At 40.3% G+C, this 25,167-nt stretch overlaps 1 protein-coding gene across 6 annotated transcripts in view; it reads right to left on the bottom strand.

The window, feature by feature from the left end:
* rasal2 (RAS protein activator like 2) overlaps positions 1 to 25,167 on the bottom strand; it is a 150,474-nt gene that overhangs the window by 102,273 nt on the left and 23,034 nt on the right. For 3 of the 6 annotated variants that reach the window (XM_052128705.1, XM_052128704.1, XM_052128702.1), the window contains exon 1: positions 17,081 to 17,860. The exons of 2 other annotated variants lie outside the window; for them this stretch is intronic. In XM_052128705.1, the coding sequence (XP_051984665.1) occupies positions 17,081 to 17,612 (532 nt within the window). In that variant the 5' untranslated portion in view covers positions 17,613 to 17,860. Of the gene's footprint in view, positions 1 to 17,080; positions 17,862 to 25,167 lie in introns of those variants that run through there. One more of the 6 variants, XM_052128703.1, reaches the window with a different exon arrangement.

Genomic DNA, 25,167 nt, shown 5'->3' on the forward strand with positions numbered 1-25,167 from the left:
TTGTTTACAGATTGAGTAACATATTTGTAGAGTGAATGTTATTATTGGGACGAGTTTATCTTTACATTTTTCAGGTATATTTTTCTCCCCTATGAATTTGGAAGGTTGATACATGCCTCTATATCTTTCCATTTGGCTGTATAGTGAGTGTTACACCAGCAAAGGATTTTGAGGAAGCTGGGCTGCGTAATATTCCAGTAGATTTGGAAGGGCCATTCCCCCCTATACTTGGGTAGTTGGAGTGTGGAATACCTTATTCTAGGTCTTTTTCCATCCCATATGAACCTAAAGATCAGTTTGTACCAGTTACTAAATTGGTTTTGTGGAATATCCACTGGAAGGGATATGGTTGGATATTAATTTTCACAGCTTTTATTCTTTCAATGAAATCTAAAGGGCAAGCTGACCACTTCTCAATATCTCTCTTTATATTTAGGTTTAAGTTTTCATAGTTGGCCCTGTATAATTTAGACCAATTATTCTGTTATATTCACTCCTAAATATTTTACAGAGTTGTTTCCCAATCAACTGCATATTCTTGTTCTTGTTAAATCCTTTGTTGGTGTACAATTGAACAAGAATATTTAAGTTTTTGAGATATTCAGTTTATATCCAGCATAACACTTGAATTGTTCCAAAATCTTTATCAGCTTTGTAAAGCATTTTGTTGGCTCTACCAGGTAAATCAAGTCTGCAAAGAAACTTATTTTATGTTCCTCTCCATTGATTTCCATTCCTGGCAGAATTGTGTCTTGTCTGCTCATTTGAGCCAAAGGTTCTATGTATATGGCAAACAGAGAAGGGCTTAGGCAACACCCCTGTCTCGTTCCTCACTCTAGTGTTAATCTATCTGTTAGAGAGCCCTTACTCTAGCCATGGAGCTGTGATAAATAGCCTTAACACACTGAATTTATTTTTCATTAAAGCTAAACTTTTCCAGTGTTAAATATAAAAAATTCCAACAAACCCGGTCAAAAGCTTTTTCCGCAACTAAACTATAAGACTACAAGTAGTTTGTTTCTCTGTATTCTGTTTATTATACATAATGTTCTTCTTATATTGTCATGTGTTTGCCGCCTTTGACAAAACCGGTCTCGTATGAATGCTTGAAGTTTGGTGTTTATAATAGAACTATATAACTTATTGTCCACATTAAGCAACCATAACGGTCTATAATTTTGACAGTACTCCTTGTTTTTGTAATCCTTAGGGATTACTGTAATTATGGCCACCTTCCATGATGGAGTTTTCCCTTCCTTCAAAATCCAATTAAAAGTAGTAAGAAGCAATGGGGAGGTTTTGGTTGCAGTTGATGTCTCTGCATATAGTTCCTTAATATGTTCCCTATTTCTTTTGTTTCATATTTGAGTTGGTTTGAGTTTGGATCACGTAATTGTAAACTGTATTCTCTGTATGGTGTTTATGCAGCCGTCATGCCATTAACTTCATGGCCTTTGGGCCTATCTCATAGTAAGTTTACTTTAAGAATGTGTCTTTTTTCTCTATATCCTTGTTTAGCAAGTCATTTATTTTCCTTTGTACTTCTTTTAATTGTTGTAACGTCAATCGGTCTGCCTTTTATTTATGCTTAGACTCCAGTTGTCTTGGGTCTGAAATGAGTAGATTGTATTTCGTTTTTTTTACATATAACTGTAATTGCTATCAGTCTGCCTCCTATGACTGCTTTCAGTGCATCCCACAGTATTGATGGATCCACCACTCCATTGTAAATTTCCTCCATATATCTTTTGATTTCAATCTGAATTTGTTCAACTACTGACTGATTATTTAATATCCCTACATGCAATTTCCAAAGTGTTTCTCTCTTCCTTATTTAAATAGACATTCAGGTAGATAGCAATATGGTCAGAAATATCTGCTGCTCCAATTCGACAATCCTGTATCCTATATCTGTTTTCCTTTTGTGTGAAAAAGTTATCTATTCTTGAATAGACAATGTGTGTCTGAAAAATTACTGAAATCTCTTTCCATAGTATGAGTATCCCTCCATACGTCGAATAGCCCCAATTCCTCCCAAATATTATTGACTAATTTTGTTATATGTTTCCTATTTCTCTTGAGACCCATGTGTACAAATCATAATCTAACAATGATTAATGTAATTTTTTTTTCACTATCTGGTTGAGCGTAGATGTTCACCAGTGTTACTAAATTATTATACATTTTTCTCTTAATAATAACATACCGTCCCCTCTTTATCTTTTCTTTCTTTACAGCATTAATATTTTGTACTATTAGAAATTAATATTGCTACCCCTCTTTTTCGACTATTTGGACAGGAGCTATAGAAAGTTTCTCATGTTCCTTCTCTGATCATTGTTTCATGTAAAAAGTAATCTTTATTTTCTCTTTTTTCATTTTAGTAATTACTTTGGCTCTTTTGACTGGGTTACCCAGACCGTTAACATTTAAATACATAATCTTAACCACTTCTAATTGGTTCTCATTTTTATGACACATTTCTCACATTTGTATCTCCACAGGCTAACATTAGAACAATTATGAACCAGTAAACACAAGCAAACATTTCTTAAATTAACTATGTATATAACAGCTGACTTCCACAAAGGGGTGTTACCTCTCCACCTTGTTCATAGAGTCCCAGTCTCTATTGAGGGGGGAAGCCTTGCCTTAAAAAAGGGCCCTCTCCTAGTTGTGAGGAGTAACCCATGAAAGGTCAACTTGCTCACACTAGACTTATTTTATTCATCAATTACTTGTCCCTTTTCATAGAGTAAATAAAAAAGAAATGCTCAAGATGCTCAAAAAAATGCTTTTTCCATGCTCAAGAATCGGCCATACATAATGTTCATTTGAATTGTTCATATACACATGGAAGTCATTTGTGTGACTGTATATATTTCTATTAATGACGACCCTGCTGGACTCATATGTTGAAATTCTTGCAATAATTTTTTCGGCCATTTTCTTGCTTCTATGTCCCTGCCACTTTCCGTGTGTTGCCACGATGCGATCGCCGATGCCTGAAGCCGTTCAAGAAGCACCAAACCACCACTATCATCACTAGCTGGCTTGTCCCTCATAGCCACTTTTGCGCAGTTCACTTGCAGCTTCTCTTGGAGTATTGTAGTTTTTTACAACATTATCCTAGTGGATACGCATCTTTGTCTGAAAATGAATACCTGCGTCTTTCAGGATCTTTTTTATGTCAGAATATGCCTTCCGTTGTGGCACCAATGCCACAGGATAATTGTGATAAAAAAAGATCCGTCAACTCACTGATTTTAATCAATCTCATTTCCCATGCTTTTCTCAGGACCATCTCTTTTACATTGAATTGCAGAAAATTGACGACGATTGATCTCAGAGCTACATTTGGTCTTGGCTTCAGCATCAGGGCTCTGTGGGCTCTTTGAATTTGGAAGTATGCATTTATCTTGAGTTCATTACGGAGAAATTATTCAACAAACTGTGTGGTTGACTCGTACTCTGTATCCTCCGGAATGCCAAAGATAGGTTGTTCCTTCTGGACATCGCCTTCAGGTAATTCAGTTTATCTGCCATCATTTTCTGTACTCATATTGTGTCCTGCAGTATTTTGTTTGCCTCAGAGCCTAAACATTCCACTTCTTCAATTCCTGTCCGAATTCCTTCAACTTTGCCATTCTGTTCCTGTATCTCCATTGTTGCCGATAACTTATAGTTAACGTCTTCCTTGAATTCTACAAATGTGCTTTTTATTTGGCTTTTGAGATCATCTTTGAACATCGTGAAATCAATTTTAAATTCTTTTTGAAAGGCTTTAATCTGCTTCCTTATACTATACAAACATGTGTGAAGTGAATCGTTCGGTTCCGGTCGCTATCTTCTGCTGTCTCTTGCATATTGTCTTGCTCTGCTCGATTAATGGCTTTAACCTTGTTTTTCTGGGGTTCTTTTAGTCTCCACTTTGTTTCCTTTGCATTCATTAATTCATTCATTAAGCATTTTATGACTTTTGATTTGTTTCTAATTTAGCAGGGAGTATTATACCGACTTTAAGGGAGCTCACCGCTTACACAACCAAGCTGTTTTAGCACCCGACCGGAAGTCCGCGCCTAGGTTTTTATGGTGCATTGTGGGTTTATTTTATGGAGCGAACGTTTCAGTGCACTGGAAAGATTTTGTGATTGAGACTCCCTGATCAGTGTCCTGACTACTGAACTAAGAAGCTGACTGAGATGTACCCAGAATTTTTATTTTTGTGTAAACTATTTATTTAAAAGCCAAGGCAGACTGTGATACATCAACTGTCTTTTATGTCAACTGTACTTTATGTCTGATATTTAGTTGCAATTTACTAAATAAAAGACTTTAGTCATAATTGACAGCATGGGATGGGCTGGGCTGGGCTGTCTGATATCCACATTTTGGCAAATGAAACTGAAATGGTATCACACAAAATCAAGCAAGCCCTTGCACTAATGTTTGCAATGATTCACCTGGAATAGAAAAAAAAAAGTTGAAGAAAACTGAAGTAATTTTGAAAACATGTACAGGTTACACAAAATAATGAGATATTAAGTTGCATATCGTATACAAGCTAGTATGCCAAATGTGAATAATAACACCCAAAAATTTTGACATGGCAAAGAATACGAATAGGAGGCTAAGATTCACTGAAATGCAATTAATGCCCTAACACACTTAAGGAGAAGAGCATCTTTGTTTTTCCACTCAGAGCCAAAAAGAAGTTCTAAACAGCTGAGCAATGATATACTGTTTACTGAAGAAGCAAATATATATATATATATATATATATATATATATATATATATATATATATATATATATATATATATGTATATATAAAAAGAGTGAATGGGCACTTAAGATTATTTGAGTAGATGTTATTCCTTTTGTAGACTAATAAAAAAAATCCCATGATATGGTCTTGGAAAATGTCTCTATGCGGACGATCGTACAGATGTACATACATTTGCAACAGCTCGCTAATAACTCTGCATGCCAATGTGTTCATGTTGACTGATCTTAACTGACTGAACAGGAATTAGCTGTTGGCCTCAAAGTAGGTGGGTCTCTAGCTCACACCTACTGATGATGTGGACCAATGGCAGTAAGGTGCAGTAAGGTGTTTAGCAGCCAAGACATTTTACCTACAAATTCTCCCTGGCGAGCTGTTTGTTCTAAATGACATTACACCCATTTGTGCTTTGGTTTCAAAGGAAGTATGCATGGGCCTTTAATCAGCCATCGATAAGCATGTTACACTAAGCGATCGAAGACTGCTTTTGCCCAACACTAAAATATATATATTTTTTAGATTATCAAAATTTGTGAGAAAAAAACAAAACATACCATGTACACCTGGCTTTAGAAAATCAACGTTCATATATTAAGAAATCTAGGCCATGTTATGACAAAGACTGCAGAATATAAGTGCTCACCCCAGAACAACTGCTGTTAAATGGATTTATCTTCTCTTTAAATGATTTTTTAAATTAAACTTTGAGTGCATTCATAAATATAAAAGCCGCCCTTCCGGGTCATTTCCTCAAAGCAAAATCCAACACAATGCTTCTGAATAATAGAATGGGTTGTTTGGGTGAGTCTGTGCCATCGCAGTGACAGAAGAGTGCCTCATGTCATTCATAATTCACATCAGCGTTACAGCCTTTTACCATTGTACCACTGTAGCCATGCAGCTCAGAGCAAGCTGATGCCATCATCCCTTTGCCTTTTAATCAGTACACCCAAAGTACTTGTAATCTTCCTAAAATCTGAAAGGCAGGATTAGTTCAGTCAGTTGTGAGTAACCAGTTTCAAGGGCTAACTCCAGTCCATCACTGATAACTCTGAGCACTTATTTAGCTGGGCTGAGGTGGGTGGATGATTTTTTTGTTGTGTTGTACATTTGAATGAGGAGTTAGAGGCCTGTTAGGACACTAGACCCCATGGATTGAATGTAATTAATGAAAGCCTGAGTCATATTCATATATAAATATTTCATTGAAACCACTCATTTTATTGTGCAACTGAATTGGTGTTTGATTTAACATTCATCAGGCCTGACTTATCTGGTATGTTTTGTAAAACATGATTTCTGCTAAACTGTTTTACTTAGAGATAGTTCATCCAAAGTTGACAATTCTGGAAGGAAAGCAAGTCATATGGGTTAATAACCATTTGAGTGAGACATTACAGTTTTCATTTTTGGGTGAACTATTCCTTTAGAATATTATAAGTGGTGAAGAAAATACATTTTAATTTTTTGAATTTGTACACAATTAGCCCTCTGGTCACAACTCATCAAATGTTTTTATCGCAAAAGGAGGTCATGCATTTCTCACAGTCTGACATCTGTCATGTTAAATAATGTGCCGTGCTGGTATTCCTCTCCTCTATTGTGTTACAGACGGGACTGGAGTGAGAGCCAGGGCACAGAGCACACGCTCTTTTGTTCACCTCGTGAGTCTGACACTCCGTCACTCAGATACATTGTTACATATTAAAATAGGTTGCCGTCAGCATGCCTAGAACATTTGCATCTCTCCCTGCTAGCCACCTCCCCAGCAGAAACATACCTCATGCCATTTCCTGTGTGTATGTGTGTCACAAGACAATTGAGGCCCCTAGCCTTCCGAAAGCCTCAAAAATCAAGCTGGATTAAGTGTCTTTACTTTCTTCTTTCTCTTGTTCTTAAAATAGTTCAGCCAGAAATTAAAATTCTATCATTACATACTCTCATGCCATTCAATGACACCATAGGCTATAAAGCTCCAAAAAGGACAAGAAAAACCATAAAAGCACCATAAAAGTCATCCATATGCTATTTTATGAAATACTAAATTTAAATGATTAATCATCGGTAATTTTCAAATCAGAAAATGTAGATTGTTTCTTCCAATTATACTTGCATTTAATCTAAGCACAAACATGACATTTTGAGCAGATTTCTCAAGAACACTGAAGAAGTTATGTGATGTCTTGTGCATGTAATTTATATGTATGCGCTTTTTAAAATGTTCCTTTTCAGAAGTTTATTTCCTTTAAAACCACATATAACCAGCAAAGTTTGGTGTTGTTCAAACACATTCGAATGGATGAGTGTTTACATTACAAGTTCAAATTTCCAAATGAAAGGTATACACCTGTCTTTAGCGTCGTCCCATTTCTAATGGATCACCCAACATGTATCTTAGTACAAGGTGTAAACAGGGTCTCTGATGCCAATCTCCATGCCAGAGCCAAGCTATCTGAAGCAATGCAACCCGACAAATTCAACAACACCCCATTTTCAGCTGCAGGTCTATGGTGAGCCACTCTCCCCACCCACTGTGTTTCTGTGAGGCTGGGGCATTCCAGGAGATACCAGCTCATGACGAGAAGACTTAAATTAGGAAACTCTGCTCATTATTTCCTCAGAAAGACCTAAATAGCAATTTCTACATTCTGCTTTAACACGGAATTCCGTGTTATTGATGCCACTCGTATGCACCCAGCTCTGCCTCTCTCTCTCCCTTAAACACTGTGCGACCTTCGGGACATTTTTGTTTTTTAAAAACATTTTGGCTGTGATAATGCCAACAGCATACATTTTGCCAAAGGTGTATATTTTTATGGGAATTTTAAATTTCAACCTTAGTTCCTATAATACATCTATAATACACTGTGTACACAAAATAGTTACACTCAGGAACTTAAGGACAAACATTTTCCCATTGAAACTCATTAAAACTGCAATATTTGATCTCAGGGCCATTAAAGCATAAAATCAAGAATTTTATGATATCATGCTTTCATTCCGGAACCCTGGCTTCAAAATTTTTATTTGTAATATTTTTCACCAAATGGCACCATTTTTCTCATTTTTAGCCTATGGAGCAAATACATGCTTTTTTCCTATTTTCTGTTTGCTGTATTATAGAGCACTGCAGGCCAATAGAATAAATGATGCAGCTAAAATTGTGTGGGTGTGGTGATATGGATGTCAGAGTGTGTTTTGTACGTGTGTATTGAGAAATGTGTATGTTTAAAAAACAACAGTGGCATTATGTAAACAAACTGGCATTTAAAAGGTTCAAATCCTGAAAATGAATGAATATTTAGTAGTTATGATCAGGAATGTTGTTGGTTAAAAAAAGTCAGTGTAGGTGGAAAATAATATTAATATATAATATTTATATTCAGGGGTCTGGGTAGCTCAGCAAGTAAAGACACTGACTACCAAACCTGGAGTCGCAAGTACCTAAGCAACCAATTTGTGAGAAAAAGGGAGAAAAAATAAAAATAAATAAATAATATATTTACTTATACACATTGTTTAAAAGCAGCTTTACAGGAAATTAAACTGTAATATCTATAAAGCCTTAGAGTGATCATTGTGTAGTTTGACTGAATATGATTGTAAATTGTGTATAGAAATGAATAATTAATTAAATAATAATTGTATTTAGAACCCATGTGAGCAAGCTGAAGGTGATTATGACAAGGAACACAAGACTCCATAAGGTGTTGGTTAATGGAGAAAAATAACATTGGGAGAAACCAGGCTGGCTCACTGTGGGGGCCCTCTAGCTGAACAACATGAATATATTGCCAATATTAGTTATGTACATGCAATGCAAGTCATGGTTTTAAAATTAATTAAGCTTTAAGGTCCATTGATTAAAAACATTAATAAAATACATATATATTTTTTAACTTTAAGATTAATAACTAATATTTTTGAAGTCCATCCTGGATTAACTGCAGAAGTTCACATAGATGCAATTGTCCTTGTTAGTTGGCTAATGAAGGCTTTTGTTGGCAGTTAAATGACAGTCTATGTATTCCATTTTAAGAGTGATGCCGCCTGCAGGTAATTTCTGTGAGGTTTGGTGGGCTCCATCCTAAATCCAAGGTTCAGGCATTGGCATATGAAGTATACCATGTCTTATAATTGGAGTTGGCATCAGTTCATCCTCTGAAGTCAAAAGACTTAAGTGAAGTCTGGCTGGCACCAGCTGCTTGTCATCTTTCAGCGACACATAGCAGTGGAGTCCGACACCAAGCAGGAACGGAGCTGGATCTGACTGGCTCTGGTAACCTCGGGATATGAATCCCAAGATTGATATATGGAAACAAAAAAAATTTGATTAGCGTAGATGCCATTTAATTTTACGAGTTATAGATCATGATGGATGTTTCTGGTTCCGGCAGACCTAACTAAAGCAGCCTAATTGTTAGTTGAAGTATAAATTAGATGTTTGCCTGGCTAAATAGATGCGTCTTTAGTCTAGACTTAAACTGATTGAGTGTGTCTGCGTCCTGAACCCTGATAGGGAGACTATTCCATAGTTTAGGAGCCAAGTATGAAAAAGATCTACCTCCTTTTGTGGATTTTGATATTCTTGGAATTATTAATAAGCCTGAATTTTGTGATCATAATGAACTTGATGGAATATAGCATGTCAGAAGGTCACTTATGTACTGTGGAGCTAGACCACTGAAAGCTTTGTATGTAGTTAACAGAATAAAAAAAATGAATACGAAATTTAACTGGTAGCCAATGTAACGACAATAGAATGGGGCTAATATGATCATATTTCTTGGTTCTAGTCAGCACTTTGGCAGCTGCATTTTGAACCAGTTAAAGTTTATTTATTGAACTTGCTGGACATCCTCCCAGTAATGCATTACAATAATCTAGTCTTGAGGTCATGAACGCATGAATTCATTTTTTGGCACTGGCAACAGAGAGCATATGTTGTAATTTTTCAATATTTCTCAGGTGAAAGAATGCTGTTCTACAAACATTGGAAATTTGATTTTCAAAGAACAGAGTAGTATCAAATATAACACCTAAGTTATTTGCTGTAGAAGACGATGTGGACAGTACATAAATCGAGATTCAAATGATATTTTAGCTGCTTATTTTTAGAGGTTTTTGGTCCAATCATTATTACCTCATTACCTCTGTTGTGGATGTAACCCGATCTTTCCGACGGGTGAACATCCGTAAAGCCGCGGGCCCAGACGGCATTCCGGGCCGCTTCATCAGAGCGTGCGCGAATCAACTGGCTGGTGTTTTTACGGACATTTTCAATCTGTCCCTCTCCCTGTCTGTAGTCCCCACATGCTTCAAAACATCAACCATTGTGCCTGTACCAAAGCAAGCCACAATCACTTGCTTAAATGACTGGCGTCCTGTTGCTCTGACCCCCATCATCAGCAAATGCTTTGAAAGGTTAATCAGAGATTACATCTGCTCTGTTCTGCCCCCCTCTTTGGACCCATTGCAGTTTGCCTACCGCAACAACCGCTCCACTGATGATGCCATTGCATCTACACTACACACTGCTCTCTCCCATCTGGAAAAAAGGAACACATATGTGAGAATGCTGTTTGTAGACTACAGCTCAGCATTCAACACCATAGTGCCCTCCAAGCTTGATGTGAAACTCCGGGCTCTGGGCTTAAACGGCTCGCTGTGCATCTGGATCCTGGATTTCCTGTCAGGCAGATGTCAGGTGGTTAGAATGGGCAGCAACATCTCCTCATCACTGACCCTCAACACTGGAGCCCCGCAGGGCTGTGTTCTCAGCCCCCTACTGTATTCCCTATACACGCATGACTGTGTGGCAACACATAGCTCCAATGCCATCATTAAGTTTGCTGACGATACGACGGTGGTAGGTCTGATCACTGACAATGATGAAAGAGCCTACAGAGAGGAGGTGCACACTCTGACATGCTGGTGTCAGGAGCACAACCTCTCCCTCAACGTCAGTAAAACCATGGAGCCTGTGGTGGATTTCAGGAAGAAAGACAGAGAACACAGCCCCATCACCATCAATGGAGCACCGGTAGAGAGAGTCAGCAGTTTCAAGTTCCTCGGTGTCCACATCACTGAAGAACTCACATGGTCCGTCCACACTGAGGCCGTTGTGAAGAAGGCTCACCAGCGCCTCTTCTTCCTGAGACGGCTGAGGAAGTTTGGAATGAACCACCACATCCTCACACGGTTCTACACCAGTACTGTAGAGAGCATCCTGACTGGCTGCATCACTGCCTGTACGGCAATAGCACCGCCCACAACCGCAAAGCCCTGCAAAGGGTGGTGCGAACTGCCAGAAACATCATCGGAGGTGAGCTTCCCTCCCTCCAGGACATATACACTAGGCGGTGTGTGAAAAAAGCTTGGAGGATCATCAGAGACTCCAGCCACCCGAGTCATGTGTTGTTCTCACTGCTACCATCAGGCAGGCGGTATCTCAGCATCAGGACCCGCACCAGCCGACTACATGACAGCTTCTTCCCCCAAGCAGTCAGACTGTTGAACACTTGATCTATCAGGATCAATAATTAGCACTGCACTTTATTCATCTTATATCTCACACTGAACTGTCAACATATTCTCCTCAATATACTACTTCATATATATATATATATATATATATATATATATATATATATATATATATATATATATATATATATATTTCATATACTCCTTATTGTATTGTATATTGTGTGTATTGTATATTGTGTGTATTGTATATAATTATTGTGTTGTGTAAGTATGTGTACATTTGATTTGTAAATTGTTTTGTGTAAGTATGTTGTTTATTGTAATTGGTATATGTCTCGTCACTGTCATGACTGCTGTGTTTCATGGAACTGCACACAAGAATTTCACCTACTTTTGCACTTGTGTACATGGTAGTGTGACAATAAAGTGATTTGATTTGATTTGATTTGATTTGACCTCTGTTTTTTCTAAATTGAGTAGAAGGAAATTTCTGGTCATCCAATCTTTGATTTCAATGATAAACCCTGCCAATTTGGAGAATTGTGAATTTTCATTGGGCTCCTATAATGAGAAGAACCAGGTATGCTTGAGGTCAGTATCAGGCAAATTACTTCCCATTTTTGGTCCGTTTAGACATTGGAAGTGGACCGAGACTCACTCGGTCCGCTTGTCTGGTGAGCACCAAGGTTCGGATGGCAGCGTTCACACTTGTTCAAATGAACCGCACTAACAGAGCAATCGCACCAGAGTTCGTTATACGAGAGGTAACCTGCCAAGTGGGAACACACCCTTAATAAGTGGTTTGAAAACTGCCATTTTAAAGTTTCTTGGGACATGTCCTAAGGATAGCGAAGAGTTAATAATAGTGGCTTTTGATTTTTTGATTGAAGTTTTGTTAGATCTTCATTAACTATGACAGCGAAGAAATGAAGTTGCTCGTGAACAAAATTATGAGACACTGTTTTCTGAGGTGCTGTGACAGTTGATTGAATATTGTATTTCTGATTATTTCAATTTTTTCAGAAATAAATTCATGAAATCATTATTCTTGTGCTGTGATGGAATATCTGTTTCAGTCAATGCTTTATTCCTAACCAATTTAGCCACAGTAATGAATAAAAACCTAGGATTGTTTTGGTTATTTTCTATGAGTTTGCTAAAATATGCTGACCTGGCAGCTTTTAGCTTTAGTAGCTACAGGCACTATTTCCATGCACCAAGAAACAACTCTAATTTTGTATTCTACCACTTCCACTCCATTTTCCAAGCTGCTCTCTTGAGACCATGAGTGTGAACATTGTACCATGGTGCAAGGCATTTATCTTTAATCGAAGGGGGGTGACACTATCAAGAGTGCTAGAGAAGATTGTATATATACTTTCTGTTATTACATTAAGTTCTTCTAGACTATTTGGCTTACAGAGTATGTGAGACAATTCCGGAGGATTATTAGTGAAGCTATCTTTAGTGGTCCAAATAATATTTCTACCTGAATGATAGCTTGGTGTATGTTGAGTGAAATTAGCTTATAGCAACAAACAAGAAACGAGGTAATGATCTGAGATGTCATCTATCTGAGGTAGAATTTCTACAGTATCAACATCATCTCCATATGACAGAATTAAAGCTAGTGCACGATTATGGCGATGAGTTGGTCCTGTCACATTTTGACTCCAAGAGAGTTGAGAATATCGATAAATGCTAATCCCAATGTGTCATTTTCTATATCTATACTGTGAATATTGAATTCACCAACAATTAAAGCTCTATCTACATTAACTACTAGATCTGATAGAAAATTAGCAAATTCACTAAGGAAACCAGAGTAAGGCCCAGATGATCTATATACTATAGCAAGGGCAAAAAATTACAGATTTTGTTTTATATCATATTAAGCATTATTAGTTCAAAAGACTTGAACTTATATCCTGTCCTCTGAGTAACACCAAAAACCTCATGGTAAATTGTAGCAACACCTCCTCCTAGACCCTTCAGATGAAGCTTTTGTTTATAACAATAACCTGGGGGAGTAGATTCATTTAATCTAATATATTAATCTGGTAACCTTAAGCCAGGTTTCATTCAAACAGAGCGCATCCAAACAATGGTCTGTAAAAATTTCATTAACAATTAGTGCTTTGGTAGAAAGAGAAAAAGTAGTTTAGTAGCCCTACCTTTATATGATGTTTTTTTGATGTTTTTTTTTTCTTTTCATGTTTGACCTTAATCAGATTTTTCTAAATTATTTAATATGAGTTTTGTGTTTGGTAGTTCGGGGAACAGACACACTCTCTGTGTGAAATCTAGGTGACACAGTCTCTATAAGTTGTGGTTTATGTGACCTGTGTGATGCCTCAAGGCAGCTAGCAGACGTTCAGACCAGTTTGTCTCCTTCCTGACCTGGGCCCCATTTATTCAATTACTATCATTATTAAGACTATGAGCCATATTACCAGAGAGGAGAGCGGCACCTTCCCTGGAGGGATGGAGTCCGTGTCTCTTTAGCAGGTCAGGTCTACCCCAAAAATTCTTCCAACTGTCTTTAAATCCTGTGCTATTCTCCAGACACAACTGAGACATCCAGCCATTCAGTGACACTAATCTACTATAAACATTGTCACCACGATGAGCAGGTAGGGGGCAAGAGCATATTACAGTGTCTGACATTGTTTTTGCTAGTTCCCACACCTCTTTAACATTATCTCTAGTGATCTCCGATTGGCGAAGCCAGACATCGTTTGTGCCGACATGAATAACAATTTTACTATATCTATGTTTAGCATTAGCCAGCATTTTTAAATTTGATTTGATTTCAGATGCTCTGGTACCTGAAAAGCATTCAACAATAGTGGCTGGAGTCTATATTTCCAAGTTCCTTACAATAGAATCACCAATTATTAGGGCTTTTTCAATATGATTCTCAGTGGGTGCATCACTGAGTGGGGAGAATCGATTGGAATCCTTAACAGGAATGGGAGAGTGGTGTCGCTTTGCTGAGCGAGTATGCCGCCGTGTGCCAAAAGTGAGTGTTGGTCGCTCTATGCTGTACTACCAGCATCTGAAACAGTATCTACCAGCTTCTCTTTCTCACTGACCTCCACTAGTGTTCGGATACGAGCCCCTAACTCATTAATCTTCTCTGTCAGCTTAAATATTTCTTTACATGTATCACATTTAAACCCCTTCACTGCTGATGGAAGCTATTGTAAACATGTGACATGTAATGCAGGAAGCAATAACATGAGCGGATGCCATGACTCACCGCAGTTGTTTGTTGTTGTAGTTATTCTTGAGTGGTGAGGGTTTGAGATCGATGTGGTTCCTAATCAGCAGATGTTTGAAATTAATACAATAATCTATGTAAAACACAGTGGAGGAAACGAATGCACGCAGTCTAGACGCGAGATGTAGACAATCAGAAAAAAATAGGAAAAAAGAATGAAAATACACACAGTATTGTGGTAAAATACACACAGATGAAAAACTTATTTTGTTGCAGTGTATAATGGGGTGCAGACTACTCTCTTTCACCTATTTGTTCACTTCAATCCATCTTTAACTCACAAAAACACGAACTCTCTCTTATTAATAAAGCTGCTTATTGCCAATTTTCTTCAGGATAAGAAATGCACAGTGACACATATACTTATGACACAATAAGTCGCGAGCTGCAGCAAGCCCGCACATCCGAGGGACAAGTGTCCCCGCACCAGAGTGTACATCAGCTGGGTGCAGTTTCAAACTTCGAGCAACTCATAGAAGAGGCACTGATTGTACAGAGAAATGACAGTTTCATGAGTTTGTAGTTATTTACATGACCAGCGTCCTTATTATTTGAACTTTAATAAAGCTCTAATGCAGTAAATATAACTGCACTAAAGAAGTAAGGCCGGGGTGTTTCCTTTAAAGATGCTTGACACTCAAGTTTCTCTTCAGTGGAGCGACAGCTTCAGCTCCACTTATTCCACAACGAGTGTGCTTCTGTATTTACTTTTTTGGTATGTTTGTATAATTCCCTCATACTTTGCAATCTACATCACCTGAAGCTTTGAAAGTTTAGAGTGCATCGGGACTGTAAGCTGTGTTTTCTTCCTCACCTCAGTCAGGCACGAGCTGCAGTGTTGCTCTCACGCACCAACGTTAGAATTTCGTATGATCTCATGTTACGTTAAATGCCATCAAACGACTATTCGACAACGGAAATTTTTGTCAACAGTTTTTTATTGTCCATGTTGTCGATAACGTTGACTAATCATTTCAGCCCTAGTATGTTGACACAACCCAAGGATCCGTAGTCACCATTGGAAGCACAGAAGCCGAAAACAATGATAATTTACTTTATCAGACCCGTTGTGTGCGGTCATGGTATAGCAATTTACCAAAAATTATGCATTTGCCTTTTCTCGATAAGCAATTAACATGTATAGTCATGATAAATGGGACAGTTCCAAAACTGATAAATTGGAAAGCAAGAAGGAGGAAGTGAATCTAAAGCAAAGAGGAATAGGTGTTTACTCAGATAGTGAGAAGCATGGTTCAATATTTGCCATTTTAGTCACAAACACTTAAAGCTTACGTAGAAACTTAACCAAAGCTTAATTTTGCTATATCAAAGCTTGTGATTTGATGATTAAGCAACTCCATCAGCCCCAGACTCATCATTTGATTTCCCTACAAAATGACTCAAAAATTAGAAATTGCACTTACACAAGCAGCACATGCTGTAACAGATAAACCATGAAAATACAGAAATGCAAAAAACATTCATGTGAAGTCTGTTGCAATCAAATTCCACAGGACAGAAGACAGGAAATCATGTTCCTCTTGAAAAAGTTCTGGCACCCATGTAAGGTACATAATTGAGCGTAATTTCACCATCACTGATCCATGATTGACTCAGTATGTCTGGATGAATTCCATATCACTGTGTTTTGCCATTCTGAAGTCCGCCAAATTTTCATTTCTACAGCTGGCAGCAACAACCCAATTGCTTAGCATAAATGACAACCAGTGCTAAACCAATTCTGGCATTGACAATCAAATTTTAAACAAATCAGGGTGGAGGTTGCCCTTTTTGTTTCCTCAAGATTTCACTAGTCCTCAAATTAAACCATCAACCGTATTGCAACAACACTTACATAGTGTTCAATATGAAATCTAAAAATAAAATGTCTTGTTTTCATACATAATTTAGTGCACGGTTTAGCAACCATTTTGACGTGAAGTGCCATTTTTAATTATTCTTGTTAATCACGGTTCAGTTGGAGCATTTGGCTTCCCATGCAACTAGTGACTAAATAAAACATGTTACATGACGAAAGGCTGGATAAATGAAGTTATTTTGGCATGCAGATGAGAGGGATAAAGAAATAAAATTAATATTAATATTTTAATCAAATATTTATTATTAATATTTCTATTTTCACTTACAAGCAAATGGTGGTCACTTTGTATGGCTGTGGTTGTGACTCCTGATTAAAATGCAAGCATCTATCAGAAATCTTGTTTTAGGCCATGTCCACATTATACCTTTTCATTTGTAAATACATTGAGTTCACACCTGTCATCCACACTAGAACAGCATTTTCCTCCACCGAAAACTGCATTTAGAATTTAGAAAACTTTCTCATTACCGCATAATTTTGAAAACAATGACTTTGGTAAACTGAAAACTGAGTTTTCAAATAAAAATGGTTTAAATGTGGATATGGCCTAGGTATCTCAAGTAGTCAATCTAAGTAGTGCAAAGAGTTATTGGAGTTATTGTACTGCCTTTGAATGCTATTTAAATGTAAACGCTCCTACCGTCTTCTGTAATTTCTCCAACACCAGGCTCAGGAGAGGAATTTAAAATTCTGCTAATTCGCCTTGACATGGAGAGTAGAATTCCTGAAAATGGGAGGGAACTCAGCTCCCATCTGGGTGGTGGAGTTTCTGTGTGAATTTCAGTCCCTGGTTCAGAGGTAGATCTTAAATAAGGGATGGAGCTACGACATAACCAGTCTTGCTGAAGATTAACATGCTCCATTAGGACACCACAGTTGGTGACCCTCTCAGGATATGGGAGACTGTGGACCCTGGAGATAGGGGGATTGGCTGGAGTCATACTGCAGCTTCTAGACCATGTCATGCTCTGTGTGCGCATGTCCTTCCCAACCAGAATCCTTCTCTCATGTGAGTCCAAGGGCTCCTCAGGGGCCGAATTTGAACGGTGCTTTAGCCAGGGCCTGCTGAGTATTCGCCAGCGATGAGCACTTTCCCTGCCAGACAAAGAGCGTGGTGAGTTCCTGCTTGACCTCGTTTTCTCCTCCGGTGTGGCCCTCCATGGTAAATTCATGATCAATGAAGAAAGACCAGTCAAATAGGCATAAAAGCTAAACAATATCAAGCTCTCTCTTTTACGAGACAAGCAAGAAGGCAAACTCAATTTCAGTCCATTTCAACAGACAACAACCGCATCATAGCCTTACCATGATGAGCTAGGCTCGGTTTAACAAAGTTATTTGAACATAATCCTCTAAATTTGATCCCCGAATTAGCAAATAACTTTGCCACTGAGATCTTGTTGAAGAAACATGCGGAGCAAATGTCTCTCGCCTTTCTTAGCTAGCAGCAAGACATCCACTGGCTGTGGCGTGAGTCTCCACTTCCTGTATTCTGAGCTGCTCTTAGGCTTTCTGGGAGGAAATAGGTGTTGTGACATACATGTGCATAGAAACACTTTGCCTAACCATCCAATCAGCTCATGTGCTGCCCATCCAAGGGCCCCAGTCTGTGGTTGACCTCACCAACAACATTTAATGCAAGTAAAATCAAAAGTACAAAAAAATACCTTGACATCAGAGAATGATGTTATTCCATGTCAGGTTGATAAAATGTATGTCATACAGGTTATTGTAGACCTACAAGTTAATTTAGGGTAAGTATTAAACAATTTGTTTAAAAAATAATAACATCTACTTACAAAGAATACAGAAATGTTGTCACTGAAAATGAGAAACCAGACAGTAATTTAAGGGATTTCCCTTTAATCTGTTGTGCAATAGAGGAAAACAAATCCCTAAAAAAACAGAACAAATATGTATGTTTTGTTTTGCAGATTAAACAATGATAGTCAATTCAAAAACAATTTAAATTCTGATATACTTAACGCGTTTCCAATACGATACATTTATTTGGTTATATAACTGCCTGAATGTCAGAAAGTGAGAAGCAATGGCTAAAAAACATGATCAATATACAGTATTAATAAAATATTACAAGCAAGCTTTCCTATATTGTTCAATATCTGTAAGGCACTTTACAAAGAACTAGCACATGATTTTGCCACGTCCTTGTGTGATATTACGAAGAAACAAACAGTCCGTCAGCAGGATTTCATGTCGTACGGAAGAATTTGGGATTGGGCAGGACATTTTAAAGCAGCAGACTTGATACAAAGGTCAAAGCTGTGTATATTAAAAACCACAATCTCTGTTGAGATTTACTCAATACTTCTGTCGAATACACTCACTAAAAGCCTTGAAGATTTCAACAAGAGATCTAGAAGCAGGTATAGACATCTTGGATAATCAGAAAGAAGAAAATTAAGCAGTTTTTCTCAAAGTGTGTATTGAGAACTGATAATTATAAACCAACATACCAAACAGGCAGATTAATACATTTTCAATTTTGAGAGGATCAGCATCGGCTGATTACGGTGTCCCTGTATATGCCACTTAACAAATTGTGTCAGTTCCAAAATCTACCAACAGCCTTTTAAATGGATAATGAACATTTTCTGTTACCATTTATTTTTGGGTGCATTTTAGGTAAATACTATGTGAAATAAGCACTCTTAATTCTTAATATTGTTATTGGCCATATAAAACCTTCATATGTTGACCACTAGTTTAAAGGGAGGGTACTTTAGATTTAGAACCAGTTTATGTCTGAATTTACTTATACAAACAGAAAACACAACAAAAACTCAGTCCTTCTTGGTAAAAGCATTCTGTGTTGAAAACAGAGCAATTGCCAGGCGGAGAACAGATGTGGCTACCCATTATTTTTGCAATGTCTGCTTTTGGACTCTGCCTGCATTAATTCGGGTGATGCAGGTCATCCATAAAAAGTTTTTATAGAATTTTATAGACAATCTATTCTCTCAGGAGCATTAAACACAGGTGCGAAAGAGCGCTGAGAGAAACAAAGCCATGTTTTCTTAACATTATCTGCAGATCATGGATTTAACTTATTTTATTATAATATATGCTTACTATTATAAGTAAGAGAAGCAATTTTCTGCCTGAATGGAAGCTCTGACACCCTCTGAGAGTCCATGCTGGAGAGCAGCAATTAGCACCCTGTTACAGCCATAAAAAAATCCTGGTGCCTAGAGGCAAAGCATAAAAGCAATCATTAAACACCAGTATCCCCTCACCACTGGGAGCATGAGATTCAGATGAATGGCATTATCTCTCGCTGCAGTCTGATAGAAAAAGTGTAAAGGTCACTTTCCTTTCAATGTGACAGAGTAATTAGTCTACTAAACAAATAAGGTTTGACATGTTGGCTATTAGGATTGCTTAAAAGAAGTGCTAATGCAGGACTGACAACACTGGTTGGTTTAAAATAGGCAAAACACAACAGGCCAGAAGGTGAGATTTTCACCTGCCCATATTAATATAGTGTATATATATATATATATATATATATATATATATTCCTATATTCCTCGGTTACCTCTGAACTTGAGAAAAGGCCAATGAAAATTTGGCAGACAGAATATGTCCCTTCCCTAGATATAGTGGTATAAAGGGAGGGAATCATGCCTCTATACATTCAGGTTTTGCACTGAGGAGCCGAGAATAAAGTTCGGCCATTGCAGAGGCTTGGTTCAGCATCGTGGCCAGGGGGACACAACGTCTCGTTCCCTTCTTCAGGGAAAGGATGTTACAATAGTAACCTAGACGTTCCCCGTCTGTCACTCACTTCAATGTTGTTTCGAGTGAAGCAGGTCCCTATTCAATCACGCCATGCGCTGAACTGTGTACGTGCGCTGCTGATGCAGGTGCGGGAAGGCAGTTGCATGCCAAAGCGACAAGCTGCATCAGACTGCACGTAACCTTCCCCAACGCCCCATAATATCATTAATTTGGCAAATTCGGCACACCAAAGGTGGGAACAAAGGGACGTGCCAAGCATGGGAGTAGGCCGAGCCAGCTGCTCCTTTTTTCTAGCTATGTTTCTGGCATAGAGTTAAAGCGGCAGGGCCCATCTTAACGCTATCACACACATCGGGGAAGGCGTTCTTTTCCAACTCCTATTCTTTCAGGGGGAAAAGACCACCACTTGCCCAGGCTGGGGGGAGGTAAAGAGTGGCTAAATACATCATCTGCTGAGAGGGAGGAGTTGCTACAAACACTGCGAAAGGGGGGCAGCCCAAGGGAGACGTGGGTCCGCCTGTAGTGGGACCATACTGCAGAAAATACACACAGGGGCCCATCATGTGGAGCACCTATTCCAGTACAGAATAATTTTAGTACCCGTAGTGGGTCTGGTCGGGGAATTCCTCTGCTGAATTTGCGGACCAGAGGGCTAGGGAGGAAGAACATCCAGGGAGCACAAATCTAGTGGACTCTCCTGGGGGAAAAGAGCGCACGTGATTACCTCAGTGGAGGGGAAGGACGCTCTTTCCTTTCCACTGTCCTCCAAAGCAGACAAAGAGCTGCTCAGAACATCTAAAGCTATGTGTGCGGTCCACATAGGTACGCAAAGCACGCACTGGACACAGCAACGAAAATGCTGGATCTGCCTCCTCCCAGGGCAGCTTCGCTTGCAGGTTCAAAACCTGGTCCCTGAAGGGGGTCGAAGGAACCTTGGGCACGTAGCCCGGTCGCGGTCTTAGGACAACATGGGAGTCTGCCGGACCGAAATCCAGGCAAGTGTCGCTGACAGAGAACGCTTGCAGGTCCCCAACCCTTTTGATGGGAGCAAGCACGATCAGGAGGGCCGTCTTCAAGGAGAGGGCTTTGAGCTTGACTGATTCTAGCGGCTCGAAGGGAGGTCTCTGAAGGACTGAAAGGACCACAAAGAGATCCCATGAGGGGAACAGGCATGGCCTGGCAGGGTTCAGCCTCCGGGCAACTCTAAGGAACCTGATAATCAGATCGTGCTTTCCTAGGGACTTGCGTCGTGGTGAGCCGATATGGCGGCAACATAGACCTTCAAGGTGGAGGGGGACAGCCTCCCTCCCACCTCTCTTGCAGAAATGAGAGCACTGACCCGACTGCGCATCTATGCGGGTCTTCAGAGCGGGAAGAACACCAATTTGCAAACAAGCAAAGTAGGTGGTAGGCCACTTAGATCTTCCACATCCCATCCAGTGGTCAGACATGGAGGTTCCAGAGGTATGTGCGCAGATGCCAGAGTGTGCCCCGTCCCTGAGAAAGAAGGTCTTTCCTCAGGGGAATTCGCAAGGGAGGGGCTTTCGCGAGGAGCGTGAGATCCGAGAACCAAGTCCGTGTGGGCCAGTAGGGGGCCACCAGAGTCCCTCGTCCTCCCTGACCTTGCACAGCACTCGTGCAAGTAGGCTCACTGGGGAAAATGCGTACTTGCGCAGCCCCTGGGGCCAGCTGTTTGCCAGCGAGTCTGTCCCAAGGGGAGCCTCCACTAGGGAGTACAAGAGCGGGCAGTGGGAGGTCTCTTGGGAAGTGAACAGGTCAAACTGTACTTTGCCGAACCGCTCCCAAATCAGCTGACCACCTGGGGGGTGGAGACTCCACTCTCCGCTAAGCGTGTCCTGTCGCAACAGCGCGTCTGCTGCCATGTTGAGGTTGCCCGGGATATGAGTGGTGCGCAACGACCTGAGTTGCTGCTGGCTCCAAAGGAGGGGATGGCGGGCGAGTTGCGACATGTGACGTGAGTGCACGCTGCCTTGGCGATTTATGTATGTTTTAGGAGCATCCGGAACCAGCGCAATTGAGCCACTATGCCTTGTCTGAGCAAACTTAGGCAGTTCAGCACCGGCTGCGTGCGTGCGTTTGTGTCGTTGAGACTGAGTCTATCTCCATGCTGAGAACAGAGATGCTCTGAACCGCGGAGAGCTTGCTGGTCACCTGGTCACAGTGGGTGCACAGAGACTCTCGAGAGTGAGCTAGAATCAGCCAGTCATTGAGGGAATCGAGTACGCAGATGCTCACTTCCCTTAGTGGGGCAAGTGTGGCCTCTGCGACCTTCATTAAGATGCGAGGGGACAGGGACGAGCCGAAGGGGAGGAACTTGTACTAGTACGTCGGGCCATCGGATGTGAGCCATAAGAAGGGTCTGTGTAGAGGCAAGGTGAGACGTGAAAGTACGTGTCCTTCAGTTCTGCTGCTGCGAACCAATCTAGATGCTGGACACATGTTAGAATTCAAGAGCACCTTTGAACGGGAGTCTGTGTGAGGCCCGGTTCAAAACTTGCAGGTCCAAGATTGGTAGCCACGCACCCTGGCTTCTTCTCGGCTGGTGGGATGGCTCTATCACACCCCTGTGGGGCGAGTGCCTGGCAAACTAAACCACGCCGCCAAGTTGGATGGTCCACCGCAACGGGTTGGAAGCATAAGCGATGTGTCCAAGTTAGGTGACCAAAGGAGTTAGGGAACCGCTCTCTTTTTCCTGGCAATGTGGGTACCGCGGCCCGGCAGGGTGCGGCAAGAGGTTTCTCTCCCAGCCCTCCACCGAGGGATGGAGTGGCCCAGATACCAACTCCATAGCGGCCATCGCGTTCCTTCGTTTTTCCGTTGCATGGCTGTGAGCGGCGCCCTGACCCCAATTGTCTAGCCGTGAGGGGTGAGGTGGGGACGGAGGGTTCCAGTCCAGCCCAGCGCTAACGGCGGGCTGGGCAAGCAGAGCGGACATCTGCATGTTAGGCTCAGACCAGATGAGCAGACCCAAAGATGGCAGCCCAGCCAAGTCATCAGCATCAGACACTGCTGTGACACTCTCCGATGCAGTGGCGAAATCATCATCCAGCTCGCGGGTTCCGAGGGAGTAAACAGACTGGCTGTGAGGCGAGCCACTCTCACCTCAAGCCCAAACGAAAGCAAACGAACATGTTTGGGGGCGGGTGGTTCATGGTGATTTACCCGGCGAAACTGTGTCTGCTGCACACCCCAAATCGCCTTCACCAGCCCCAATCCCATAGGAAGGAGGTGCGGCGGGCAGCTGATGTGGCTTTCTCTCGGAGGAGAGAAAGACACGACCGTAACGTTGCCATGGTTATGTTCTTGCACTGAGCACATGAACCATTTATAAAACGCTGCCTGCTTGAGATCGCAGCCCAGACACGCGAGGCAGCTCTTATGACGTCAGAAGCACAGAGATATCTGCTGTATCCAGGAACTACACAAAGGCGGAAAGACATTTTTAAAAAGACGCTCAACGCCAATGCGTATACACATTTAGAGAAAATATACTCTTTTACTCTTTAAGGAAACGCTGTCAAAGCACCCAGGGCAAAGCTGAACTGCCGTGCAGAGAAGGAGAAAGCCGCTGATATGCGCCGTAGATCCAACAGCAATGCTCTACAGAGGTGAGTGGAACAGTAGTGATCTCAGCTCGCTGATCACACAACCGCTTGACTCCGAAATCTGAATGAACAGAGACATAATTCCCTCCCTTTATGTCTTGAGGAGGGACATGCAAATTCTCATTGGCCTTTTCTCAAGTTCCGAGGTAACTGAGGCCTTCAAGAAAGTACCCTAGTGTCGCTTCACTCGACACAATGTCAAAGTGAGCGACAGAAGTGGAACGGAGACTCACATGTGGTAAAAACAAACAGTTTTGTGAAATACGTGCCGGATTTGAATTCATAACATGTATACATTACAAAATAGAAAATAGCAGAAAAATATAAGTCATGCGCTGAAGAGAAATAACTCTTAAGCACATCAAACAACACAATCACTCTGTCAACACACCTAATGAAGCAATTGCTCCACATTAATCTGTATGCTTATTATGATGTTCTTTGAAGTCTTTATAAAGTGTTTTTGTGCGCTGGACAACTTGGGTCATATTTCCCTGCTTCAAATAATTGCTGTTTTTCAAATGAGTTTCATCATGCAACATTTTCCACAAGGCTGTAAAGTGATAGAAGGCTGTATATAGAAGCTGTAAAGCTTCCCCAATTAACAAATTAGTCAGTAGTTTTTGCATCAAGAATTACATTTCACTGGTATTGGTCCCAACTAATGAAATGTTGGTATCATGACAACACTCCCTACAATGTATATTTAAATTGTGCATGGTAGATCTTACTGTAGATCTCATGCCATAAAAATATGAACATCCCAGCAATAGACCCAGTTCACAGCAGCATCATGTTTGATATTTGCACAAGACTGTGAGGGATAGACTTCTTCAATGGGATGCATTGTATCAAGCTGTATAAAGCACCTATATAGCATCTTATTTTCCTCAACTCATGATTTCTGGAGTTTATTTGTCGACTGAAATTTCTTGGAAAGATGTTTTTTTTCTGTAGCACGATTTAGAAAACACTTTAAACAATAGTACAACCAACTGAAGAGCCTGTTTGTGTAGCCTTGTTGTCGTTCCTGACAAAAAATTAAAGCTGGTACTACTGTGACTAAGGTCCATAGTGCAAGTGACAGTACAACTGGCTTGAAACTCTTTCACACTCAGTTTCATGGGGTCATCCTTACTGTTGAACCCTGTATTCTTGTTTCATGGTTCTGTAATATTCTCGGTTTCTTTTTTTCTCTCACTCATCAACACCTCACCCATTTACAAATTAAAAAAAGTCCCTAACCACCCCCCAACCAACCCACATAGCAAAGGGAACACACTGTCTACACTTACGTATCACAGGAAGCAACACAAGGCCTCTGGCTACACCTACTGCC

Source organism: Xyrauchen texanus, chromosome 6 (genome assembly GCF_025860055.1).
Source record: "Xyrauchen texanus isolate HMW12.3.18 chromosome 6, RBS_HiC_50CHRs, whole genome shotgun sequence".
Classification (NCBI taxonomy): domain Eukaryota; kingdom Metazoa; phylum Chordata; class Actinopteri; order Cypriniformes; family Catostomidae; genus Xyrauchen; species Xyrauchen texanus.